This window comes from Melanerpes formicivorus, unplaced genomic scaffold, assembly GCF_026170545.1.
Source record: "Melanerpes formicivorus ecotype bairdi unplaced genomic scaffold, bMelFor1.0.p_v2 SCAF_10, whole genome shotgun sequence".
NCBI lineage: Eukaryota > Metazoa > Chordata > Aves > Piciformes > Picidae > Melanerpes > Melanerpes formicivorus.
This window is the reverse complement of record NW_027142362.1, coordinates 22,090,556-22,114,337: the sequence shown is the minus strand read 5'-3', so window position 1 is coordinate 22,114,337 and position 23,782 is coordinate 22,090,556. Positions and strand designations below refer to the sequence as shown.

The 23,782-nt window shown below is 58.4% G+C and overlaps 2 protein-coding genes across 2 annotated transcripts in view; one reads left to right on the top strand and one right to left on the bottom strand.

Annotated features, from left to right (window-relative positions):
- CSPG4 (chondroitin sulfate proteoglycan 4) overlaps positions 1-11,118 on the top strand; it is a 31,250-nt gene extending 20,132 nt beyond the window's left edge. The window contains exons 5-10 of the mRNA XM_068144255.1: positions 177-353; positions 4,900-5,098; positions 5,270-5,404; positions 5,568-5,722; positions 6,933-7,116; positions 7,378-11,118. Coding sequence (XP_068000356.1) covers positions 177-353; positions 4,900-5,098; positions 5,270-5,404; positions 5,568-5,722; positions 6,933-7,116; positions 7,378-9,302 — 2,775 coding nt within the window. The 3' untranslated portion in view covers positions 9,303-11,118. The remainder of the gene's footprint in view (positions 1-176; positions 354-4,899; positions 5,099-5,269; positions 5,405-5,567; positions 5,723-6,932; positions 7,117-7,377) is intronic.
- A 7,556-nt stretch (positions 11,119-18,674) lies between these two features.
- On the bottom strand, positions 18,675-23,674 carry SNX33 (sorting nexin 33). Its single transcript, XM_068144252.1, has 2 exons — positions 21,715-23,674; positions 18,675-19,472 (listed from the first exon to the last, which is right to left on the bottom strand). Exons 1-2 carry the CDS (start codon positions 23,147-23,149, stop codon positions 19,219-19,221), a joined length of 1,689 nt encoding a protein of 562 aa, XP_068000353.1. The 5' UTR covers positions 23,150-23,674; the 3' UTR covers positions 18,675-19,218.
- Between the last annotated feature and the right edge of the window lie 108 nt (positions 23,675-23,782).

The window sequence follows — 23,782 nt, the reverse complement described above, 5'->3', positions numbered from 1 at the left end:
TCCCATGGGGATCCCACTCCTTGTCTTTCTGCTGGATCCATCCCACAGGGATGCCCCAGGGCAAGTGGTAGGTGCTCAACTTGCTCCTTCCTCCCAGGCTGGTGCGAGGGTCCCCTCCCCAGCAGGGCTGATGTCCCGTGTCCTCCCAGGAGGGTCACCCGGTCCCTGCCCCACAGGTGCAGCACCAGCAGATCCAATACAGGCAGGATGGTCCCCGGGCACGATCCGACAGCTTCACCCTCGTGGCCAACGCCTCGTCGCTGGAACGCCAGAGCCAGGCCCGGACAATCTTCATCTCCATCCTGCCCCGCAGCTCCAGGGCGCCTCGGCTGCGGCTCAACGCCGGGCTGCAGGTAAGGGCGGGATGGAAGGGGATGGGTCAGCCGCCTCGGGGTGCTCAGCACCCTAGGGGCCGCCAGCCTAGCGCCGGGACCCCACGGGTCGCAACCCGGCATCTGAGGCAAGGCAGAGCAGGAGCGCAGCCCAGAGGCGGGCGCCGTGCGCCGGGGAGCAGGAGGCGCTGCCCGGAGGGGCGAGGCTTTGCAGGAGGCGGGGACTGGGCTGTGCCGTGCTTGTGTCCGTCCCTTCACCTCGTCCCTCCCCCTTAGCTGCTAGTGCTCAGCGCGGCCACAAGATGGGAGTCTCGCCCCGCAGCAGCGCCTGCCCCCCCTGCCCGGCGCCGGGCTCGGCAGAGCTGCCACGGCGGCAGGCAGCGGCTACCGGGTCCCCCTCTGCCTCCTAACCCCTCACTGCCGAGGGCAAGCAGCGGCTTCTATCCCCACACACCCCCCCGCCTCCTAAACTCCCTCACTGCCTGCCCGCCCTTCCCCAGGTGTCGGAGTAATCCCCGGTAGCAGAAAGAACAGCTTGGGCAGGACTCCTCGGCACAGCTTGGAGATGCTTAATTAATTATCTAGGCGTCTTTGCCACCTCTCCTTATGCCTGTCTACGTAAAGTCACAAGCAAAGAGGTCTCACAGAGTCTTTCAGGTTGGAAAAGACCTTTAAGATCATGGAGTCCAACCACTGACCTAGCACCACCATGGCCCTTAAGCCCTGTCCCAAAGTGCCATGTCCACACGTTTTCTGAACACCTCCAGGCACAGTGACTCCACCACCTCCCTGGGCAGCCTGGTCCAACGCCTGAGCACTCTTACAGGAAAGGATTTTTTCCTGATCTCTAACCTAAACTTCCCCTGGCACAATTTCAGGCCATTTCCTTTCATTCCATCCCTCATTACTAGGGGGAAGAGACCCAAACCCCACCTCACTGCAACCTCCTTTGAAGGAGTTGTGGAGAGCAAGAAAGACTCCCCTCAGCCTTCTTTTCTCCAGACTAAACAACCCAAGTTCCCTCAGCTGCTCCTCACCAGCTCTGTTCTCCAGACCCTTCACCAGCTTGGTTGCCCTTCTCTGGACCTGCTCCAGCCTCTCGATGTCCTTCTTGGAGTGAGAGCCCCAAAACTAAATTCAGTATTCAAGTTGTGGCCTCAACCAGTGCCCAGTATAGGGGCACAATCACTTCCCTACTCCTGCTGGCCACACTATTGCTGATCTAAGCCAGGATGCTGCTGGCCTTCTTGGCCTCCTGGGCACACTCTGGCTCATATTCATCCAGCTGCAACCAACACCCACAGGTCCTTTTCTGCCAGGCAGCTTTTCAGCCACTCTACCCCAAGCCTGGAGCAGAGCATTCATGGGGCTGTTGCGATCCAAGTGCAGAACCTGGCCTCTGTCTTGTTAAACCTTGTACAATTGACTTCAGCCTGTCCAAATTCCACTGCAGAGCCTTCCTGCCCTCAAGCAGGCCAATGGTCCCACCCAGTTTAGTGTCATCTACATCAAGCCCGCCCATCCTCACCCGCTGCCAAAGTCCCACCTTCTGCTTCAGACACCTCCCTGTCTCCTTCAGGATCATTAAGTCAAAGCTGCAGCAAAGAGTTTCTTAGGAAACATGCAGGAGCATCAGCCTTGCATTCCACCCCAAGGAATCTGCACCCATCCCAGGATTTCTCAGGCTGGCAGCTCTTTACATCAGAATCATCATCATAGCAGCCTTGGGAAGGGGTCTGGAACTTGGGTTCTGGAAAGGATGACCAAAGGGAAGGATACACACTGCCACGGGCCAGGTGCCACGCAGACATCCCCAGAAGAACAGACATGGGACCAGGACTGCCAGGAAAGTGTGGGGGAGGCCACAACCACAGCCAGCACCAGCCTTAGCTCTGAGCTTTCCTCAGTTAAACTCCCATCCCGGGAATCTTAGGCCCATCCCAGCAAATTCCTTTTGTAGTGTATCAAGTGCCCATCAGGCACTGGAATAGGCTTCCCAGGGCAGTGGTAGAGTCTCCAGCCATGGAGGTGTTTGAAAGATGTCTGGATGAGGTGCTGAATGCCGTGGTCTAACAGTTGTGTACAGGGAGATGTTAGGTTCTCTTTGGACTTTTAAGGCCTTTTCCAACGAGGTGATTCCATGACTCTAAGTTGTGCCTGCAGGATGTGCTCCAGCTGCCCCCAGATCCTGCACTCCCCACAGAGCAAGGTTAACCCCTTGGCTGCTGGACCCACAGCAGCCCCTTGTCCCCACTCAAGAGGCACAAAACCTCCCCTCTGCTCACTGAAGGACCAGTGCATCCCAAAAGTACCCATAGGTGCTGGCCCTGGTAGGCTGGGCCCAAGAAGGGGCTCTGGAGCTGGGAAAAGCTTCCTGCTCTGAGCAAGGGCAATGCTAAAGCAACCCAGGGCTCAGGAGGGGCCCAACCCTGCTGTGTTTGTGCTTTGACGAGAGATGACTTCAGCGTTTAAAGGTCAGGCTGGGTCCGGGAGGGAGATTGCACAAAGCCTTCCTCTGCTGCCTGATCCTGCCAGCTCCCAGGGTGCAGAGTCCACGCAGGGCTGGGGTGACAACAGGCAGGGTTCGTACCCCAAACTGGTGCTGCCTGGGAAAGACTGGGCAGATTTGCCTTGATCATCTTTCTGGGTTGCATCAAGAGAAAGGATGGCTGGATGCCAGCGAGAGAGAGGCTTCCAGTGCTGCAGCGATCCAGGGCCACGCTCCCGGCGCTGTTCCGCTGCCTCCCGGCGCGCTCCCCCGGAGAGCAGCGGCGACACGGAGGCTGAGCAAACAGAATGGGCCGAGTAAGCCAGAGCAGGACCCAGGCGGGAGCCTTTAATAATTCAGAGAGCACCAGGAGCGTGGCAAAGCAGGTCAGCTCCAGTGGCACAGGCTCTGGGTGGCCAGCAAAGCTGCTCCAGCGGCTGTGTGTGCCCATCTCCAGTGGGCAAAAATGGCCCGGGGCCGCTGGGCCCCCTGCCTGCAAACACCTCTCTGGGCTTCCTTGGCACCAAGCCCTGGATGTGATCGCGATTCCAGTGGGTGCTGAAGTGACCTGCCTGTGAGCACTGGGGAGAAGCAGCAGTGCAAAACCCCTGATGCCTGTACGTGGTAGAGCAACAGCTCCTTCTGCAAGGGCTTCAATGTGTCCAGCAGTACTTCCCCCATCCCGTCTCTCCCAAGCTGTGTTTTCCAGCTTGCCTCCCGCCACCCCATGGGGACTGCAGAGGGATTTAATTTCACTGTCGGCACCCACACCCACTCAAGAAATGTTTTGAGTTAGGCCAGCTGAAAACAGCAGAGAAGAGCTCATCGAGCCCAGCACGGCCAGCTGAGCAGCTCCTCCAGCGCCTGGGTGTTGTCCTCTGGGTTTGTAGGAAGCTGGCCAGCCTTGTGGTGCTGCGGGATACAGCCCTGCATCAGCTGGGGGAAGGTTCAGTCCACATGCCCCATGATGCTGGGTCATCCTGAGTGTGAAAGGCAGCTCTGGGGTGCTCAGGCAGAACCTGTCTGGCAAGGCAGGATTCATCCCCATGGTTTGCCAAGACTAAGAGACAGCACAGGATTAAGAGCGAGGAATGTTGTTGCCTGCAGCTGGAGAGGGGAGATGCCAGGGCTTTGGGGTGGCAACATCCCCCAAGGGGGAAGTGGGCACCACTGGCTGGGGACAAGTGGCACTGGGAGACCTTGCCATGGTACTGGGAGGCTTTGTGGTGGCTCTGGAAGGCTTTGTGGTGGCCCTGAGCTCAGCTGCATGCTTGTCATTCCTGGATGGTTTGCTGGGGCGGCTCATAGCCCTGCTGCAGCCTTGAAGGAGGCAGTGGGAAGGGTGCTTTGCTGGGAGCATGAGCTAAGAGAAACACCCAGCTGGGGAGAGATGGGGGTGGAATCATCACAGCAGCTCAGAGAGCAAGGTCAGAGAATCACAGACTGCTTTGGGTTGGAAAGAACCTTTAAAGACCATCTAGTCCAAGCCCCCTGCAGTCAGCAGGGACTGTAGATCAGGTTGTTCAGAGCCCTGTCCAACCTGACCTGGAATGGTTCCAGAGATGGGGCATCTACCTCAGTCAGTGTTTCATCACCCTCAGTGGCAAAAAAATTTGCCTTCCTTAGATCTAGTCTAAATCTCCCTCTTTTAGTTTAAAACCCTCATCCCTTGTCAAGGGGTTCAGGGCTGGGAGACCTCCCCAGAAAGCCCTTTCCCTGTATAGCAATGGGGAGAGATGCACCAAATACACAGCTTCTAGCCCAGACCTTTGCCTTTCTTCCTTGCCCACTTGGGGACACTGGGAGAGGCTGCCCTGCACACGCCATGCCACTGCACAGAGCCAGCAGCATGGAACGTGCCAGCAAACACGGCAGCAGCACAGGGTGACCCGGGGCTGGGCAGAGGCCAGACGATGGAGGCATCACCCAGCGCGGGGACAAGGCCTTCTTGTTGGCTGGGACGTGCTGAGGCACCCAGCGAAGATGTCTGAGCAGGGATGAGGCCTCGAGCAGGCTGGGGAAGAGGGGAGAGGGGCTGGAGGCAGCTCAGGGGGGTTACAGCCTCTCCTTGTCCCCCAGCTGCGGGAAGGCACCACGGCTGCCATCGGTCCCCACATCCTGAGCGCTGAGGACGAGGACTCCCCACCGGAGGAAGTGACCTACTCCATCCAGCCCCCGGCCAACGGGAGGGTTGTGCTGAGGTCAGCACCCAGCTCTGAGGTCCAGCGGTTCACCCAGGCCCAGATAAACGATGGCCTTGTCCTCTTCATGCACCAAGGTAGGGAAGGGCTGAGGTGCCCCAGCATTACCCCTGGCACAGAGGAGGGGACACCACCTCAGGGCAGATGCTAACCCCACCACACAGCCCCCTGCTCCAAACCGTGCGAGGTTAGTGGGGGGCTGCAGCCCCTCTGCTCCCCCCAAACACCCAGCAATGTGCTTTCCACAGGACCCCTGGATGGAGGCTTTGCCTTTGACCTGTGGGATGGAGAGAACTTGTCTCCTGGGCACTTCTTCCTCGTCAGGGCTCTCAGAGAGCCCCTCATCAGCCTGGCCAAGAAGCAGAGCCTCACTGTCTGCCCAGGTGGGTACAGGAACATTCCCCATCCTCCCAGTTCAGTGGCAAATGGGTCTCTTAGACCTTTCCACCACCCAATGCCCAAGTACTGCTGAGTGCTGCCTGCGGCAGAGGCTGCAGGTGAGTGGGGAGGCAGCCAGCTCAAGCCTGTACTGGACATGTTTTCTAGGTGCCCTGCAGCCCATCACCAGCCAGAACCTGCAGGCAGTGAGCAACAGCCCTGCTGGCTCCACCACCCTCTACTACAGCATCGAGCAAGCCCCACGCCTGGGCAGGCTGTGCAACTCCCAGGGAGAGGAAATCAGGAACTTCACCCAAGCCCAGGTGAGCTTTTGCCTCCTCCATTACCTCCCACCGAAGCCACAGCTCCCATCCTGACCCTGCTGCCACCATGGGCAGAGGCTCTGATCCCTGGCAGGAGGCAGAGCAGGACTGCAGCCACACTGTGACTTTCCCAGCTCTGCCAGCAGCTGCTAAGAGGGATTAAGAGCTGCTGCCCCAGGGCCAGCTTTGCTGTGGCCACCAAGCCTTGGATTTAGTGGTGCAGGAGGCTCAGGGAGCTGTAATCCCCTTTTCTTAGGCTGTCACCCTGCTGCAGACCCAGCCTGGCTACTGCTTGCACGAAAGGTCTGGAGAACAGGCCTTGTGAGGAGCAGCTGAGGGAAGTGGGGTGTTCAGCCTGGAGAAAAGGAGGCTCACAGGAGATCTTCTGGCTCTCTACAACTCCCTGAAAGGAGCTTGGAGCCAGGTGTGGGAGGTGGTTTCTTCCCCCTAGCGACAAGTGATAGGATGAGAGGAAACAGCCTCAGGCTGTAGCAGGGGAGGTTAAGGTTGGATATTTTGCTGCAAGAGTTGTCAGGCATTGGAACAGGCTGCCCAGGGAGATGGTGGAGTCACCACCCCTGGAGGTGTTCAGAAAACATGTGGACATGGCACTTCAAGACATAGTTTAATGGCCACGGTGGTGTTAGGTCAGTGGTTGGACTGAATGCTCTTCGAGGGCTTTTCCAACCCAAACAATTCTATGACTCTGTACAAGCAGATGCCTTCCCTCCCGCTCCAAGCAAAGCCTTGCTGCCACTTTCCTCTCACAGGGCCAGGCTTTTGCAGAGCATGGCAAAGAGCTTATTTGGAACCAACTCTCAGAAGCACTTAACTTTGTCCACCCTCTTGTGCTCATCCCTAGAAGCCTGGCCCAGTTCTTGGAGGTTATTGAGCAAGCTCAGCCCTTCCTCTGAGCCTCAGTTCCCCCACTGGCTAGGCAGAAACATCCTGACAGAGAGGCACCATGGTGGCTATCATGCCGTGGCTGATGGTGGTCCTTACTTCTTACCTTATTTCTTGGTGGCTGCTCCTTCTTGGAGCTGAGATAAGAGCTTAGGGTGCACACATTGGCTGTGACATGGCATCACCAGGGTTTTCCTCTGTGCCACGATGCCTGTCACACTAGAGATGATACCATTTCCTGCATGGTATCATCCACTTGGAGGGTTTATCTTTAACAGAGCTCACTGAGACTTTGTTTAATGTTTAGGTGGACAGTGGGTTGATTTTCTACCAGCACGAGATGCCAGAGAAGCCCTTCTGGCTTGCCCAAGATGCCATCCGCTTCCGCGTGGTCGCTCCCACAACCATCTCAGATTCCTTCATCCTCCTTGTGCTGATCTCCTTTGAGGCCAAGTGTCCCCAGCGCTCGACTCAGCTATGGAGAAATGGAGGTAAAGGAAGGGAGAGGCAAGGGACAAACAAGCTCTTCTGAAGCCTGCACAGTCATCCTGGATGGGGGGATTGTGCGAACTTCAGGAGAACTTGTTAGTCCAAAGAAGACACCACAATGCAATTTCCCATGGCTCTTTCCATTTCTTTGTCTCCTCCTTTTCCTGCTCTATCATGTTGTCTCCTGGATGTGCTCTCCACTCCAGGAGATCCTGGCTCTTCCCAGGAATGACAGACCTTTGGGTTTCCCCTTTTCTCCCCAGGTCTCCAGCTTGGAAGGGCTCAACGGGCTGAGATCGACACCACGGTGCTGGATGCCTCCAACCTCCTAAGCCAAATCCCAGCCCCTGAGAGGGCTGCACACGATGTTACCTTCCTGGTGACAGGGCTGCCAGCTCATGGGCAGCTCTTGGTGGGTAATGTGCCCCTAGATCGGTCACGGCCACTCTTCCTGCAGTCAGACCTGTCCACGGGACGCCTGGCTTATGCCCATGGTGGGGACAGTGTCTCTGAAGACCATTTCAGATTCAAGGCTTGGCTCCAGCCCCGAGCACAGCAATCCATCCGCCCTCCCCAGGAAGGAGTGGTCATCTCTGAAGCTTTCACTATAATGGTGACAGCCAGCAGCAGCAGCAGCAGCAGCCCACCACAGGTGGTGAGGCGACAAGAAGTGCTGCGGGTCCCACCAGGCTCCATGGTGACCTTGTCCCGGGAGTACCTGGATGTAGCAGACCCATCAGGTCCCCCAGAGGAGATGGTGTACAGTGTCCTTCAGAGACCTCTTGCTGGCCACCTGGCCAACGCCCACAACCCACGGGAGCCCATCAACCGCTTCACCCAAGCAGATGTCAACGCAGGCCACGTGGTGTTTGTCGCCACCGGGAGCCGTGCCAAAGGCTCATTAGCCCTGAGCCTCTCCAGTGACCACCACCCCCCGGCCCTGACCTCGCTGGAGGTTGAGGTGCTGTCTGCAGTCAGCACTGCTGCCAGCCCACTGCTGCTAGAGGTGCCCCAAGACCTGAACAGGGCTTCTGTGTCCCACCATCACTTCCTGGGAGCCACACAGCCGAGGGGTGCAGGCAATGCACAATACAGGATCAGCAGGGAGCCAAGATTTGGCCAGGTGCAGGTCAACGGCAAGCCGGCACGGGGCTTCTCGCAGAAGCAGCTGGACCGTGGGGAGGTCACCTTCACCTTCACCGACTTCACCTCTCCTCAGGATGACTTCCAGTTCCTCCTCACGTCACGGGCAGCCAACAGGACCGGGGTGGTGAATGTGACCGTCCGTGCCTTGGTGAAGGCTCAGCCAGGCAGTGTGTGGCCCAGGGGCACCACAGCGCTCCTGGACACCAGCATCCTGGATGCCAGCGAGCTGGCCAACCGCACCAGGAGCACCCCGCTCTTCACAATCCGCAGGGCACCCCATGGCAGCCGCCTTGTCAGGGTCTCCAGAGACCCAGGGCAACCCACAACCCCAATTGAGGCCTTCAGCCAGAGCGAGCTGGAACAAGGGCTGGTGGGGCTGGAGGTGCTGGATGCTGGCGAGACCAACCAGCCCCTGCAGAGCGACAGCTTCGTCTTTGAGCTGACAGCTGCCGGTGTGCCACCAGCGCTGGCATCCTTGGGCTACAGCACTGAGCCCTACAACGCCTCAAAAGCCTATGGTGTCACCCTGCTCACGGCCCCCCTGGCACCCTCACCCCTTGTGCCCCAGCCTCACGGCACAGCACGGAGCAGCCCCAATGCCAGCGAGCTGGGCATGTCCCCCACCGCCTGGCCAGGCCGTGGCGCCACCACCAGCCCCAGCCCCATGGAGGGGGGCACTTTCCTCAGCTTCATTGAGGCCAACATGTTCAGCATCATCATCCCCATCTGCCTCATCCTCCTCCTGCTGGCCCTCATCCTGCCCCTGCTCTTTTACCTGCACAAGCGCAACAAGACAGGCAAGCACCACGTTCAGGGCACCCCCTCCTCCAAGGTCAAGAACGGGGCTGTGCCAGACCAGGAGACCTTCCGGAGAATGGACCCCAACCAAGGCATCCCCCTAACGACTGTCAACACCCTGGAGGGCAAGGGCACAGGTGTCCCACCCCAAGGCAAGGGTCCTGGGGCACCGCCAGACCCTGAGCTCCTCCAGTACTGCCGGACTTCCAACCCCCCCTTGAAGAACAACCAGTACTGGGTGTGAAGTGCTCAGGCACAGGGGCACAAGACCACCTGGTTGGTCCGGACCCTCCCAGAGCACTGCCCACCACCCCCTCCCAGCTCTCCTCCTCCTCCTGGGAGCTGGAATCCCACAGATGCAGGAGGGCCATGGGGATAATGGGGGCTGCTGGTCTGGCCCACCCAGGAGGCCCAAATCTCCGGGTGGCTTTGGGCAGGGGAGGGGGGCACTACAGAAGTAAGCAGAGGTGGGCAAAATGCCTGGGCAGCCTTGGGGAATGCTGACTTCAGGTGCTCGTTTGGGCCACCCAACAGTGGCCACAGTGCTGGAGGGGACTTGATGGCACCAGTGCCCACCGAGCCACGCCGGCAGGTCTGGTGGTGGTTCCTTCATGACCAGCAGCGACTGCTATAGGGGGGTGGGGGGTGTTTGCCATAGGGAGGATGAAGAGCAGCTCGTGCTGAGTCAGGCTGAGGACGAAGCTGCCCAAATCCCCCAGGGCTAGGCAGGCTGAGACACTGGAGCAGAGGCTAGGAAAAAACTCTGTGGCCAATGCCAGGGGAATTTGAGGAGTTCCCACCCACTTGGAGGAGAAAAAAACAAGAAACCCAAACCAACACAACCAGCCTGGCTCTTTCTCTGCGTGCCTGCTGCCTGCTTCATAAGGCAGGTCGCACCGAGCCCCGTGGGAGGTGGGCTGCACACACAGGTAGGATGCCCTCTTGGCTGGGAGGGATGGCAGGAGCTCACCTGGGCAGCATGAAACCAGAGAGGAGAGTGGAGAACCCGAGCCAGCCAGGTTTTCCACTGTATACTCCCCTAGGGCAGAAGTAAACAGAATAAAGAGCCTTTCCCGAGGTGCATCATGGTTGTCGTCAGCCCTCTCCCTTGCCAGGCCTTTTTGAAGTCCCAGGGAGCTACTGACTGACATTTGGAGGTAATGGACCAAATTCTGGGCTTTTGCTCAATTTTTCCCCAATCTGGAGTCCTAAAAACCGAAATAGAACTTGTCTGAGGAAGAGCAGGGGAAAAACTGAGCACTGAGCTCAGGATGGGACCCAACAATAACACCCTGCACTGCTGCAGCTGGGAAGCTCATCACAGGGCACAGTCCACTCTCAGAGCACCCATGGGAAGACAAAACGAGCCCCCAGGGTCCACGGGGGATGTTTTACATTTGCACACCCCCCTCCCCCCATCATCCAGGGTAAAATCCATCCTACCACCCCCCAAACCAGCACCCTGTGCAGTCCCTCTGCAGGGCTGGAGGAGAGCCGAGATGTTTGCTGGGAACATGCCAGCAGCTTTCCTGGCTGTGTTTAAGGTGCCAGACGTTTGCTGAGCAGAAACTCACACCTGCCCTGCTCCAGCTGGCAGCTGGCAGCATGTCCTGCTGGGCACCCACAGCCATCAGGGTGCAGCCAGCCACCCCCAGGCCCCCCAGACCCAACCTGCCCCATGGCACGGGTGAGACAGGACATGGTGGAGGCAGCCCTGATCACCTCCAAGCTCTCTTGGCCCAAATCAGCCCATGGTGCTGGGTGCCAAGCAGGCACACTGCCACCTCCTTCCCTGATGCAACCTCTCCACCTCCAAAGCCTCCTCTGGAGGGGGAAAAAATGAGGCTCCTTTCTGCTCAGAGACAAATCACACCCTCTGCCCTCTGTGAAACGGGGACAGTGCAAGCAGGCTGCCCACGTCATGGCTCAGAGCTCGCCAGGGCGGAGCTGTTCCCAACACGTTGAGCCATCTCCTTCCAGATCAGAGCTCTGTGCCTTCACCACCACTTTAAAAGCAGCTCATTTAGTCTTTTTTTCTCTTTTTCTCCCCTAAGTGCATCCCCCCAGGGAGGGAGGGAGGTTTGCAGGGAAGCTGGTGACATCCACCAAAGGCCCCCTTGGAAGCAGCCGCCGTGTTTTCATTCCGACTGCTTTTCGCCTCGCACCCAGGGATTAAATGGAAGGAACGTGGCCTATTTTGTAATGAGCACTGAAAGAGAAGCAGGTTATTTTTAAGGCCTGTGGTTGTATTCCTGCTACTGGGAAACATCCACTTCCCAAGGTCAGGGGAGGACAAGCAGTAACCTGGAAAACGCCAGCGCGGATCGCAGCTCTCCGGGGCCGAGCGCTGCTGGCAGGGTTTAAATCCCAAGCAAAGCTGGTGGCTCTGCTTTGGTTATTTGGGATTTGCAGCAGGATGGCCTGGATAGGATTGGATCCAGCCTCATTGCTGCCCACCACAACCCACCCACCCAGGCAAGGGATGAGGGTCCAAGCAGGCTCCTCTCTGGCCATGAAACAAACAAACCCACAGCTCCAAAGGTTGCTGGTCAGGCCCTTTGGCTTCCTGGGAACCAGCAGAGCATCCCTACCTTCCCCAGAGCCCCCCTACCTTCCCCAGAGTGCCTCGTCCTCACCCTAGTTTGGCTCAGAACCACTCTGATCTGGGAGATTTTGGAGGTGACAGAAGCTGTGCTGCATCCTTACAAGGTTGTAAAGCTCACAAAGGTTTAGGGAAGATGCTTACAGCTGCTCTGCCAGATGTGCTGTTTCCTCCCACGGCAAGCCAGATGTGCACAGCTGGCTGGCAAGAGTCAACCATGCCCATGAACTCACGTGCCCTGTTCCCAGGGAGCTGGTGCCAAGCCTCACCCCCAGTCCCTCCCCACCTCCACCTACCAGTGGTGTTTCCCTGGACCAGGCACCTCCAGATGTCTCACACCCGCATCCCTCCTTTGCCTTCTGCCCTTGGTTTTAAAGCAAAAGAAGCCACCCAGAGCAAGCCTGATGTCTCCAGGGAGCCCCAGGACGTGGCCAGAGCCATTTCTTCTGCAGCAGCACCAGCCTGGCCAAGCTGCAGTCAGGGAGCCTGCACCCATGGTGGGGTGCATGACTCCCCAGTCCTGCTGTGGGAGAGTGGGTCACAGTGAGTACTGCCCAGGATGGAGATGTCCCTGCTTCTGGTGCCAGGGAAGCACCACTGTGTCCAGCCTGTGAGAGCAGAGAAATGCAGGGTTGGGGTAGAATGGGACCATCAGGCATGGGAGCACCATGAAGAGTTGAAAGGGGCTGGGAGGAGGTGCTGAACAGGTCAAGACCTCCAATGCATCTACATGCAGCATCTGAGGACACTTGGGTCAGGGAATAAAAGGCAGGAGAAGAGAAAAACCAGCTCACAGCAAAGACTCAAGTCACTAAGGGAAACATGGTGGGGCAGAGAGCAGGGCAGGAACCACAAGACACCCAGGTACAGAAACAAAGGACAGTGAGCAAGTTCCAGTGACTCAGAGCTGTGAAAGGCTGGAGATGACAAACCATACCTGCCTCCAGCCCCTAAATAGCAGGAAGAAGCACGTCAAAAGCAAGAATATCACCAAGTAAAGCCACCTAGGAGGTGCAAGGAAGATTCAATGCCTGGTGCCCCTTGTCCTCTGTGCCACCTCCAGACACCCTGAGGTGAAACCACCAGATTACTCAGGCAGTGACACAGGGGCTCACAAGTGGGAAAATGCCAAGGAGCTCACTTCTGGTTTGTTCTTAATTAAGAAGCAGGGTTTCTCCTTCCTCACTGGAAGCCCCTACAGCTAGATCCCAGGGCAGGATACAATCTGGACTGGATCCTTTGGGAAGTCCCTGCAGCCCTGCTGGATTTTCAGCCCAGTGCTGGCGTTAATGTCCTGAGCTGAGCTCAGACCAGCTGAGGCAGGAGGAGCAGCCCTGTTGCATGGCTCAGGGAGAAGGCAGCCATTCTGGTTCACCATTTCCTTGGCAGGCACACAGAAGCTTTAAAGCAGCCAGAAAACCTCTTGAACTACCCAATGTCTCCCAGTAGCCGGGTCCTGTCCTGTGCTGGGCGTGGGTCCAAGCACCATGGCAAGGCAAAGCTTCCCCAGACCACACAACTGCTTTGGGGAGAGAGATGGAGAACATAATCCCACGGCCACCTCCCAGACTTTACATCTATGACAGGCTGGATCTGACACCTCTCCTGGATTAATAATGACACCAGCATCATGGTAGCAGCTCAGGGAGGGCCAGCACTTGGCACAGGAGCTGGAGACATCAGGTTCTCAAAGGTGGGAATGGACACAGAGCAGGAGGGGAGTCTGTCCCAGCTCTGGTGACACCAACCAGTTTCCATGCAACTATTCAAATGCAAACAAGCCATAGGCCAAACCGGTTTCTTTGGGCACCCACCCAGGGCAGATAGGATTGTTTGGCTTTCCAACCCTCCCCATGCAAATGCAGGAGGGACTTTATCCTCAGCCAGGCTCCAGGCCAGCACATACAAGCCCTGCACACAGAGCTGGGAACCAGCCTCCAAACCCCACTGCTGTGAACCACCACCTGCTGCAGGATCTTGTGACAACGTTGTCCACCTTTCTGCTGGGGAGAGAGGCACAGCAGAGCATGTGAGCTCACTGAGCTGACACAGGCAGCCCCTCTTTGGTTTGGGGAGGCATGGTGCCAGAGCTCTTGCCTCCCTATCCTCATCCCCAAACCTCCCTGGCAGCTCTTGTCACCCCCAGGAGATGCTCTGGATTTCACTGGAAGCCAGGAAGACCATGCTGGGGTCTCTGCAGTGGGCACAGGTCGTGCTCTCTGATGACAGGCAGTGACAAAGCCGGGAGAAAGACACCTCTGCCTCCCAAGGCGGATGAAGGACCTGGCCAGGTCCTTCTGGGAGCTGCCTCACATGGGAAACTTGGAGCCAGACCTCAGGCTGCCTGCTGCATGGTTTAAGGAGGCTCAGCACCTCCACTGGGCTCCAAGCCAAGCCCAGCACTCTGGGATGTGGGACTCTCCCTCCCTGTACATGCCTGCCTGCAGCAGCAGCCCATGGCTACAGCCTGCAGAACCTGCTTAGTTGGCAGCCAGCCCAGTAGGATGGAACAGAGCCTGGGGGGAGGAGCAGGCTGCAGGCACCTCACCCAGAGAGTACCTCACAAGGAGCCCATGTGGAGACAGGGCTGTCCCCAGGGGTCAGGCAACATCTCCACCACTTGGCCTATCTGAGCAAAAGCACATGAATTTAATCTGAAGGGCCAGAGGACCTCCCCAGACCCCATTCAAGCTGAGGAAAGGAGGAAGAGGTGAGGACATGGACACCAGAAAGCATCCCCCAGGCAGCTGCTGCCTGCCACAGCTGCCCAGTCCAGCTGCCCATTTAAATGTCAGATAGACTGAGCCCAGCCTCCCTTTCCACACCCAGCAGTGAGGGAGGGACAGCCACATCCCAGAGCCTCTCCACCCCTCCTGCAAGAGCAGCACACCCAGACACACAGCTCCCTGTCAGGGCAGCACAGCACCTATCTCCCCAGGCTCAGCACCCACCTCCCCAGGCTCAACACCTACCTCCCCATGCTCAGTACCACCTCCCCAGCCTCAGAACCTTCCCAGGAACTGGAGAAAGGTTATCCATCCCATCCCAGGTTGGAGGGGACACGATGTGCCCCAAGTATCGTGCCAGCTCTGCCTGGAGGGCACCAGCCCTGGTGCTCTGCATTCGGCCCTGGGCTGGGGGCAGGAGGGAGCATTTTCAGCCACAGCCAAGGGAACCAACCGGCGCTCCCTGTCCTCCTGGGAGGAGCCAAGTCACGATCAGGCTTTGGATCTATTTGAGAGGGGCAGTGATGAAAAGATTTGAGCTGGCAGTCTGAGCTCTCTCCCTCTGCCCCCAGTTTGCTGCCACCCCCGCACCGCTGCCCTCCCATAGGCAGCTGCCTGGTCTTGCTCCTCCAGGCATGCACACACTCAGCCACCTCCCACCATGCCAGGGCTGGGTCCTGCTGGGACCATCCCCGTTGGCAGCTGTGCCTCTCCAACATGTTGCTGACTGTGCTGGCAGCGTAGCATGCCCGGCAGGCCTGATCCTGCCCAGCCACCCCGCCGGGACCTGCACCCTGCACTCCCCTTTGCCATGGGGAGGAGCTGGGATGGCTTACTGGGATGCATTGGTATCTGCTCTCAAATTATGGAGTGTAAGCCACATAGAACCATAGATTCATAGAATTGTGTAGGGTTGGAAAGGACTTCAAGGATCATCCAGTTCCAGCTCCCCTGCCATGGGCCGGGACACCTCACAGTAGATCAGGTTGCTCACAGCCACATCCAGCCTGGCCTTAAAAACATCCAGGGATGAGGCTTCCACCATCTCCCTGAGCAACCTGTGGGGGTGACAAGCATGTCCCATGTGCTGGGATAGGAGGCACCCAGCACATCCCCAACCTTCAGTGTGGCTGGTTCCCACAGGTCTCTGGGTGCTTCTTCACCCAGGAAGGGGGTCCTAGCCACCCCCCCAGGCTGGGCTTGGGGGACACACTGCAGGCAGACACCTTCATGGGGGAGTGGAGTATTGGTCTGGCTGTGGAGGTGGCTCATGCCACCAAGCAGAGCTTTGCTGAGGATAGATGGGCATGGGTTGGATATAGGCCTGCTGGCCTGGCCTGCACATAAATCCCAGTCTCTCACAGGTCAAACCAAGGATGCTGAGTTTTCTTTCCATGATGAGAGGAGGTCCAAAATGAAGAGGCAAGACAGGAGCTGCTGGAAGCTGCCTGCTGGAGCAGAGGCAGCAACTGGCTCTCCAGTGCCAGCTGCACTGCTCCCAGGGGAGGGTGCCCTGGCCACCACCACCACTGCCACCTCCCCACCCCACTGTTGTGCCGACAGGGATCATGCTGGTGCCTCAGCTTTGACTTTCCCATGAGAGAGCAGCCTTAGGAAGCAGGAGGAGGAAGAGGACCTGCCCCGTGTTCCCGGCGTTTCCTCTCGGCCCTTCTTGCCATGACCCTGAGAAGGGAACAGGGTGTCCCAGATAAGGGCAGCAACTGAAATCACTGGGGCACGGGCAGCACCCTGTGCACCCCCACACCTGCTTCCCCCCACCATCACCCTGCACACTGGGGTGCCCATCCAGTACCAGGGCAGCTGCAGGGATGCTCAGAGCTGATTCCATCTCCCAAACCTTCCAAACCTCGTTGCTTTTACAGGATGCTACTGGAGGTGTCTGGGGCAGCAGGAGGATGCTTGAGCTCCCCACCCAGCCAAGACAGACCCCAAAATGCCCACCTGTGTGGGCAGGGAGAGTCCCAGCCACCCACTGCCAGACAGCAGAAGGAAAAGGCAGGAATGTCAATGGGAAGTGGGTTCTCCTGGGTGATGAGTTTGCCATGCTGAGCCAGCCCTGGGAGCGTGGTCGAGACACGTGGGTACACAGCAAGGTGAATGGTGTGGCAAGGGGTCATATGTGGGTGCTGAAGGACTGCAGAGACCACAGATCCATCCTTGGGGAAGCTGAAGCCTTCAGGGAGGGTGCAGCCCATACAGACCCTGTCCTGCTCGGGTCCTCACACCAGGATTCAGGAGCAGAGCAGGAGCTCCTGAGCTGCTGGGGCATTTCCCTATCTGTGAGCAGAGGGCAGCTCTTTGCAGCCTTCACCGAGGGTGTGACCAGCCTGAGTTTGGGGCCCAAATCTGCAACTGTTTATCAGGGTGGCTCCGAGGAAGATTAACTCCTTCACCCAGGCTGCACACACCTTCCCAGCACTGCTACCGGCTCTCCTACCCTCCCAGGCCCTCATCCTCCACCCCACATCCAGACTCTTCAAAATCTGTCTCTGAGACATCACAGGGACCCCAGGCAGGGAATTCCCCTGGTCAGCTCAGGTCCGAGGGAGCTGGGATGCCACAGTCGGGTCCTGGAGCAGCTCTGAGGCTGCTTGCACTGCTGGAGGCTGGCTGCCTGCCCGGGGACAGTGGTGGCAGGCTCAGACCCAGTGCCCATTGTGCTGCCGAGGGAGAGCAGGCAGGAGCGGGCTAGGGGGAGATATCCCACTCCACATCTCGCCTCAACACGGGGCCAAGGCAACTGCAGCCATCAGGACTGGGACAAAGTGTTAACCCCTGCAGGGCTAGCACGAGGGTTAGCCACCCTGCTCACTTGGTGTCTGCTGTTTGAAGAGCTGCAGTGGGATGGAGCCAAGGTAGGATAGGGTTGGGATGGATCCACAGAGAGATGGCGGTGGGGTGGGATGGTGCCAGGTGGAATGGGCTTCAACCAGGATGGGGCTGGGCTAGGATGGAGTGGGGCTAGGATGGGGCAGAAGTGGGATGGTGCCAGTGGGGGGGCAGGATGGGAAGGAGCCAAGGTAGAATGGGGTCAGAGTGGCATGGGATCAGGGTAGGATGGGACTGAGGCAGGGCCAAGGTAGGGTGGGGCCAGGATGGCACGGATAGGATGGGATTGGGATGGGGCAAGAGTGGGATGGGATTGGGTTAGGATGGGAATGGAAAGGGATGGTGCTGCAGAAAGATAGGGCCAGGGCAGGATGGAGCTGGGGTAAGATGGAGCTAAGACAGGATGGGAATGAGGCGGGATGAGGTTGGGATGAGACCATGGTGAAGGGGACTGCCTTGGCTGTGGGATGCAGGAGGATTTGGGGTAGGATGGGAATGGAAAGGGAGGGATGGTGCTGCAGGATACAGCCAGGACAGGATGGAGCTGGGGTAAGATGGAGCTAAGACAGGATGGGAATGAGGCGGGGTGAGGTTGGGATGAGACCATGGTGAAGGGGACTGCCCTGGCTGTGGGATGCAGGAGGAAACTTGCCCTGCCTGGAAGGAGGCTGCGCGACGCCTCGGGCTGTATCTGGATGTGCCGGTCCCCGCGGGCTGGGGCCAGGGAGGGCTCTGGGAGGGCTCTGGGCGGCCGGAGCACAGCCGCCGCCTTCCCAGCGCCGCTGTTATTTTAACAATGCCCTGCCGGCCTGCATGCCGGGGCTAATTTTAACCCTGGAGCCGTGCCAAGCCGGCCCGAACTTTCCTCGCTGTGATTTATCCCAGCCATTTCCCTTCACAAACAAGGCCCCCGTGCCAGCCCCGCCGTCTCCCCAGCCCGTGGCACACTGCCCCAGGACCGGCCTTGCCGGGCAGGGCAAAGCGGGGCAGGATTTGCCGCCTCAAGGGGTGGTTTTGGAAAGCAGAAGGGTGGCCAGGGTGGGACCCCCCTCACCCCACCCTTTCTCCAGAGCTTAGCCCCGCCCTCCACCCAAGGCAGGGGGAAGTTTTGAAAGCTGGCTGGGAGCCAAGGGATGCTCAGATGTGGAGTCTTCCCCAGGATTCTGAAGCAGCTCCGTTTTCCACAGACATCTCTGGGAAGGAGGTGGGTGTTGGTTTGTTGGGTTTTTGTGGGTTTTTTTTTCTTTCTACCGACAATTTTTATTGAAAAGGCTGTGCTTTTTTTTCCTTCCTCTCCTTTTTTCCTCTTTTCTTTTCCTTGCTCCCTTTTCCCAGGCAGCAGCAGCAGCAGCCACACTCGAGGAAAGAGATTTTTTTCCCTTTGCCCCCCACTGTGCGTTCTGTTTAAAAAACAACGGATTGGTAAAAATGCTGCAGAAACGTTTGCAAAAAGTGGAAAGTGTTGAAAATATCTTGAGACAAGGCAAAAGGAAAAAAAAAAAAAATCATGACCTTCCAAATAAAGATCTCTTTCTTTTTTCCCCCTCTTTTTGTCTTGGTTGGGGTTTTTTCCCCCCACCAGAAAAAGCTTTTAGTGTGCAAAACGTCGACTGCTTGGATTTCTTCTCCCAGCAGGCTGGAAGGCACCCCACCTCTCTTGCTCCAGGAGGACGGGGCTTCAGAAAGCTTCAACATCACTGCGCAGAGGGAGCGGTGCCGGCACCTCCACCTCGCCCTGCACCGTGCCCCCCCCGCCAGACCCGCGGCAGGGTGGGAGGTGCCCGGGGAAAGCGGTGGCGCGGGCAGCCCTTCCTCGCAGGACCGCAAGCCTGCCCACCTGGGAAGGGGGAAGAAAGCCTGAAGGTATTTGGTCACTAGCGTCACGAGTTTGTGTTCATTCTCAGCCCGGCCCGAGCAGAGGAGGGTCTGCCAGGCCGGGGAGGGAGAGGCGCGCGGCTCCGGCGGGGCGGCCAGCGGGGGCCTCAGAGGTTGTCGTACATGCGCAGGGTCTTCTCCAGCTGCTGGCTGACGCGCTGGTAGAAAATGATCTGCTGCTTCAAGTAGGACTGCATCATCCTCTTGAAGTCAGCCACGCGCCGCTCGTGGAAGTGGTTCATCTCGGCCTGCAGGGCGAAGCCCACCACGCGGCAGCGCTTGCGGATCCCGTCGGCCTCCTCCTGGTCCATCCTGCCCTCGTCGCTCATCCGCTGGCTCTCTTTCACCTTCGCGAAGGCGCCTGGCGAGGCGGGAGCAAGGGTGAGAGGTGGATGGATCCCCGCCACCCTCTGTCCCCCTTTCCCTGGCACAAGCATCCCCAGCCAGTGCCCACGGTTCCCATGCCACCACTGGAGTTGCAGAGTTTGCCCACACGAGGGCTGCCACCTTTCATCTCCCTGTACCCATTCATCCCCAGCGTCGTCCTTGCAGGGGAAAGACCAGGAACCTTTGCCCTCAGAACTCCGACCTCCCCTACTCCTTTTCCACCCCATCCCTGGGCTCTCAGCCTCATTTTTAGAAGGAGGTTTGGGGGACTGGACTGCTGGAGGGGTGCAATTCAAGCCTCAGAGTGCAAAGCTAACATAGGGCAATGTTATCACAGGCAAGCACCCTGGCCAAGTCTATCCTGTCCCATGTCACCCCATGGATGGGGGTCAGCAGCAGCCCTGGGAGAGCCCATCCCAGGAGGCAGTGACTTAGCATTCAAGAAGGGCTGGAGCTGAGCTGGGAGACCCCAAGCCAGGGAGGAGATGAATCCGGGGGTTGGAAGGGCAAGAGGAAATGGCCTCAAACTGCATCAAGGGAGGTTTTGGTTGGACATGAGGCACAACATCTTCCCTGAAAAAGCTGTCAAGCCCTGCAACAGGCTGCTCAGGACAGTGGTGGAGATTTGATCCCTGGAGGGGTTTCAAAACCATGCAGATGTGGTGCTGAGGTTCATGGTTCAGTGGTGACCAGGCATTGGCTGGGTTAATGGTTGGACTCGATCACCTGAGAGGTCTCTTCCGGTCTAAACGATTCTATGATTCTGAGGGTTGGAGCTCGGCTGGGAAAGCATCTCCCTCTCCCAGAAGCAGCTGATGCTCTGCCACCATTTTTTTTCCCCCTCTTTCCATTTATTTTTACAGCTCGGTTTCGAAAGAATCCTGCCTGGCTCCAGCCCTGCATTCCTCCCCCTCATTAGCACAGAGGCTGTTTGCCTCAAAACAGGATCTGGCCTGCAGCTCCGCAGGCTCTTTTCTCTTCTCCTGCCCTTTGCTGGGAGCACCAGCCCCAAGGTTATGGTGCTCCCATCGCTCCAGCCCTGTTCCCAGAGGAGGAGGAGGAGGAGGAGGAGGAAGAAGCAAAGGTTGGAGGCCAAATCCTGCCTTCCGCTCTGCCCACGCAGCCTTGCTTCCGGACGGGATCCAGCCCCTCTCGGCTGCGGGTGTAAACAACGCGGGGCAGGAATGGCAAGGAAGTGGCCAGGCCTGGATCCCATACTCCCCTTCCCACTTCACCGTCCCCGCTGCCCCCAGGGATGCGAAGCACGGACACCCCCGGATGCTGGGACACAAAACAGTCTGGGCTTCCCCCTGGGCAAATCTCCCCATCTCCCAAAATCTGGGGATACCAGCAGGGGATGCCAGGCTGGGAGGAGTGTGTGGACTTCGGCCCTGCTCCCACACCCCATCCCTGCCTGCGTCACATGTGCTGGCTGGGTGTGATGGGATACTGAACCCTGCCCGCCCACCTCTCACCCCTCTCCTCCTTCCTGACCCCCTCAATACCCAGGGGACTGGCAAGCACAAGGGGACAAAGGGGACATGAGGAGGCCCTGGACTCACAGGGGCAAGGATGCACTCTTGAAGAGCTTGACCCCAGTTGTCCCCAGAAGGCCCAGCATATCCCCACTGGCCAGGAGAGGTGCAGGTAGGCTGGTGGGATGAAGGGACATGTCCACATCCCACCAGGCCTGCACATCCCCCAGCCTATCCAACTAACCCAAGGCCAGGTCCCACTATGTTCCTGCTGGCCACCCAATTGCTGCCTCGGCTGAGGCAGGAGGATGAGGCGGGACAAACAGTGGAGGGTGGGGATGCTCACGAGTTGCTGGGCAGCCTGCCCTGGAGCCAACAGCAACAGTGCCAGCTATTGCTCACAGCTTGGTGGGAGCACCCCTGTGCTGACCCCCCAGCCAGCACTTTGGGCAGCACTTATGGAGCCCACAGTATCACTTGAGGCAGAAGCTGATCCTGGGCCCAACAGCCTCAGCACTCTCTCCCAGGCTGGGGCAACTGGGGAGCCATGTCAGCAAGTACCATGATGCCTCCCTGGGAGCCATGGTGTTCATTCTCATCCCTACAGCCATCCTCATCCCCTTAACTGTACAGCACAAAATATTCTCACCACATCCCCATCCTGCTCCTCATGCTGCTCCCACCTATGAGGAGCCATCACACCTGCAAGGTCATCACCAGGAGAGAAGAAGCCACTCTTACCTTTCTGGAGGTGGATGATGTCTGGGAAGTTGGAGAGGAGTCCTTGGTACAAAGAGAGAGTGTCCAGCATGAGGAACAGGTCATTCTTGGGCTGCTCAGCAAACATCTCCCCCACAGTCTCATAGGTCTTGCCAGTGTGGGAGATGGCATTGTTGAGGGCGTCCAAGCTGTACGGAGGGTCCATCTGGAAGGAGTGGCTGATGGCTTGGAAGGCATTGCCCAGCTTCTGGAACTCCTTCCGAAAGCCTCCCACGTGCTTGCGCACCAGCTCCGAAGCCACGTTGGTCAGCTGCAGGACGCTGTCGTCCATCTTCTTGCTGAAGGCCTTGAAGGCATCCACGCGGTCCTCCACGTCCTGCAGGTCCTGGTGCTCCGTGGGGATCTGGATGGTGAGGAGGAAGCTGGCCCCCACCATCTCATCCTTCTCCGCCCGGCGTTTGCCCAGCTTCCACTGCTTCTCGTCGCGGCAGCAGAGGAAGTGCTGGAAGCCTTCGTACTGGGAGAGCACGGGGTGGCTGGTCATGTGCTCCATCCAGAGGATCAGCCTCCGCTTGCGCTTCTCGATGAAGTCCTCCTCGAAGCGCCCCGTGGCCTGCTTCTCGGGCAGGTGGGGCACCGAGATGACCGTGAACTTGTGCAGCAGGCGGTTGTAGAGCCAGTCGAAGTGCTTGTACCGCCGGTACACGGGAGAATTGATGCTGCTGGGGGTCAGCTTGTAGGAGATGTAGCTTTTGATGCCCTTGAACTTGGTTTGCTTGGTCGGGTCCTCCACGGAGCAGATGAAGGGGTGGGGGTTCGGCTTCCACTGGGGACCTTTGGAGCCCATCTCGATGCAATAGGCCTCAGCGATCTTGGACATCAGGGGCACGTCGCCCAGGATGAAAGCTTCCACCCCCGAACGGACAAAGCAGGAGAAACGGTTGAGGTTCCTCCCCACCACACTGCCCCTCTTGGAGGAGCTGATGCTGTCCTGCCTCTCCAGGGCTGGCTTGGGACGGTAACCAGCATGCTGCTGGTGGTCGTAGGCCGCCGGGTACTGCAGGCTGGGTGAAGGGTGCCCATTGGTGCCCGGTGCACTCCGAGGTTCCTCCACCACTGTGCAAGCATCATCCCAGTCATCCCAATCATCATCGTCGTCATCCTCAAAACTACCCTGGTAAGAGATGCTGGGGTTGGGGGGAGTTGTGTAGTAGTCGTGCCCGGGGGAGCCGGTCGGGCTGCTGGAATAGTCTGTGTAGTTGGAGCCCGACCGGGAACGGAGGATTTCGACGTAGGAAGCAGGGAAGAGGCCGGTCTCCCCGCGGCTGTTTTGGCCCTGTAACCACCCATCCAGGGAGTTCTCGCTGAAGATGACCAGCTCCTCGTTCTCCTGGATGCTGATCTCCTCTTTGTTTTCACTCTGGAAGCTGTAAAGCGCTCTGGCTTTCAACGCCATGGCCGGTCTCGGGGCGGGCGGGGGGAGACACGACGTAAAACAATCCCAAAACAAATCCCCTGGGAGCGAGCTCCCAGCAGCAGGACTACCAGGCACCGAGGGCAACGGCTGGGCCGGACGCTCGGGGAAAGAAAAAGCGGTGAAGAAATCCCTTAGGAGGTGACGCCAAGGTCCCTACGGCCAAGTGACCCCCTCGGTCCCAGCGCCCCGTTTATAAACAACATTCCCCAGTTAAAAACAACATTCCCCAGTTAAAAACATTTCCCGGTCAAGCCAGCAGCATTTCCCTCGTTCCTACGAGATCGAAGCCCCAGCTGGAGCCAGAGCTGGGCTCTGCCATGTCCACGCAGGTTCTTCTCTCGCTGGGACGCTGACCCTTGCCGTTCCACTTCCCGAGAGGAAAAGAACTGGTTGCCAGCGAGGAAATAAATCCAAAGCGACTTCTCTCGGGGTCCCTGTAGATAAAACAGCCCGGTCTCCTCCCGCCAGTCGGTGGGCGCCGGGAAGGCACTGGGAAAAACCCCCAAACCAGCTCAACCTCCCGTGATCCCGGCCCGGGGGTTTTGCAATTCCTTTCCGGGCCGCCTTTCCCGGGATTCGGTGCCTTGTTTTGTTGTTGTTCGCGGATTTTCC

Coding starts and splice junctions, on each gene's coding strand:
- SNX33 (XM_068144252.1), bottom strand. CDS start 23,149: ATGGCGTTGAAAGCCAGAGCGCTTTACAGCTTCCAGAGTGAAAACAAA. Junction 19,473..21,714: donor CATCATCCACCTCCAGAAAG/GTAAGAGTGGCT, acceptor CCGCCTCGCCAG/GCGCCTTCGCGAAGGTGAAA.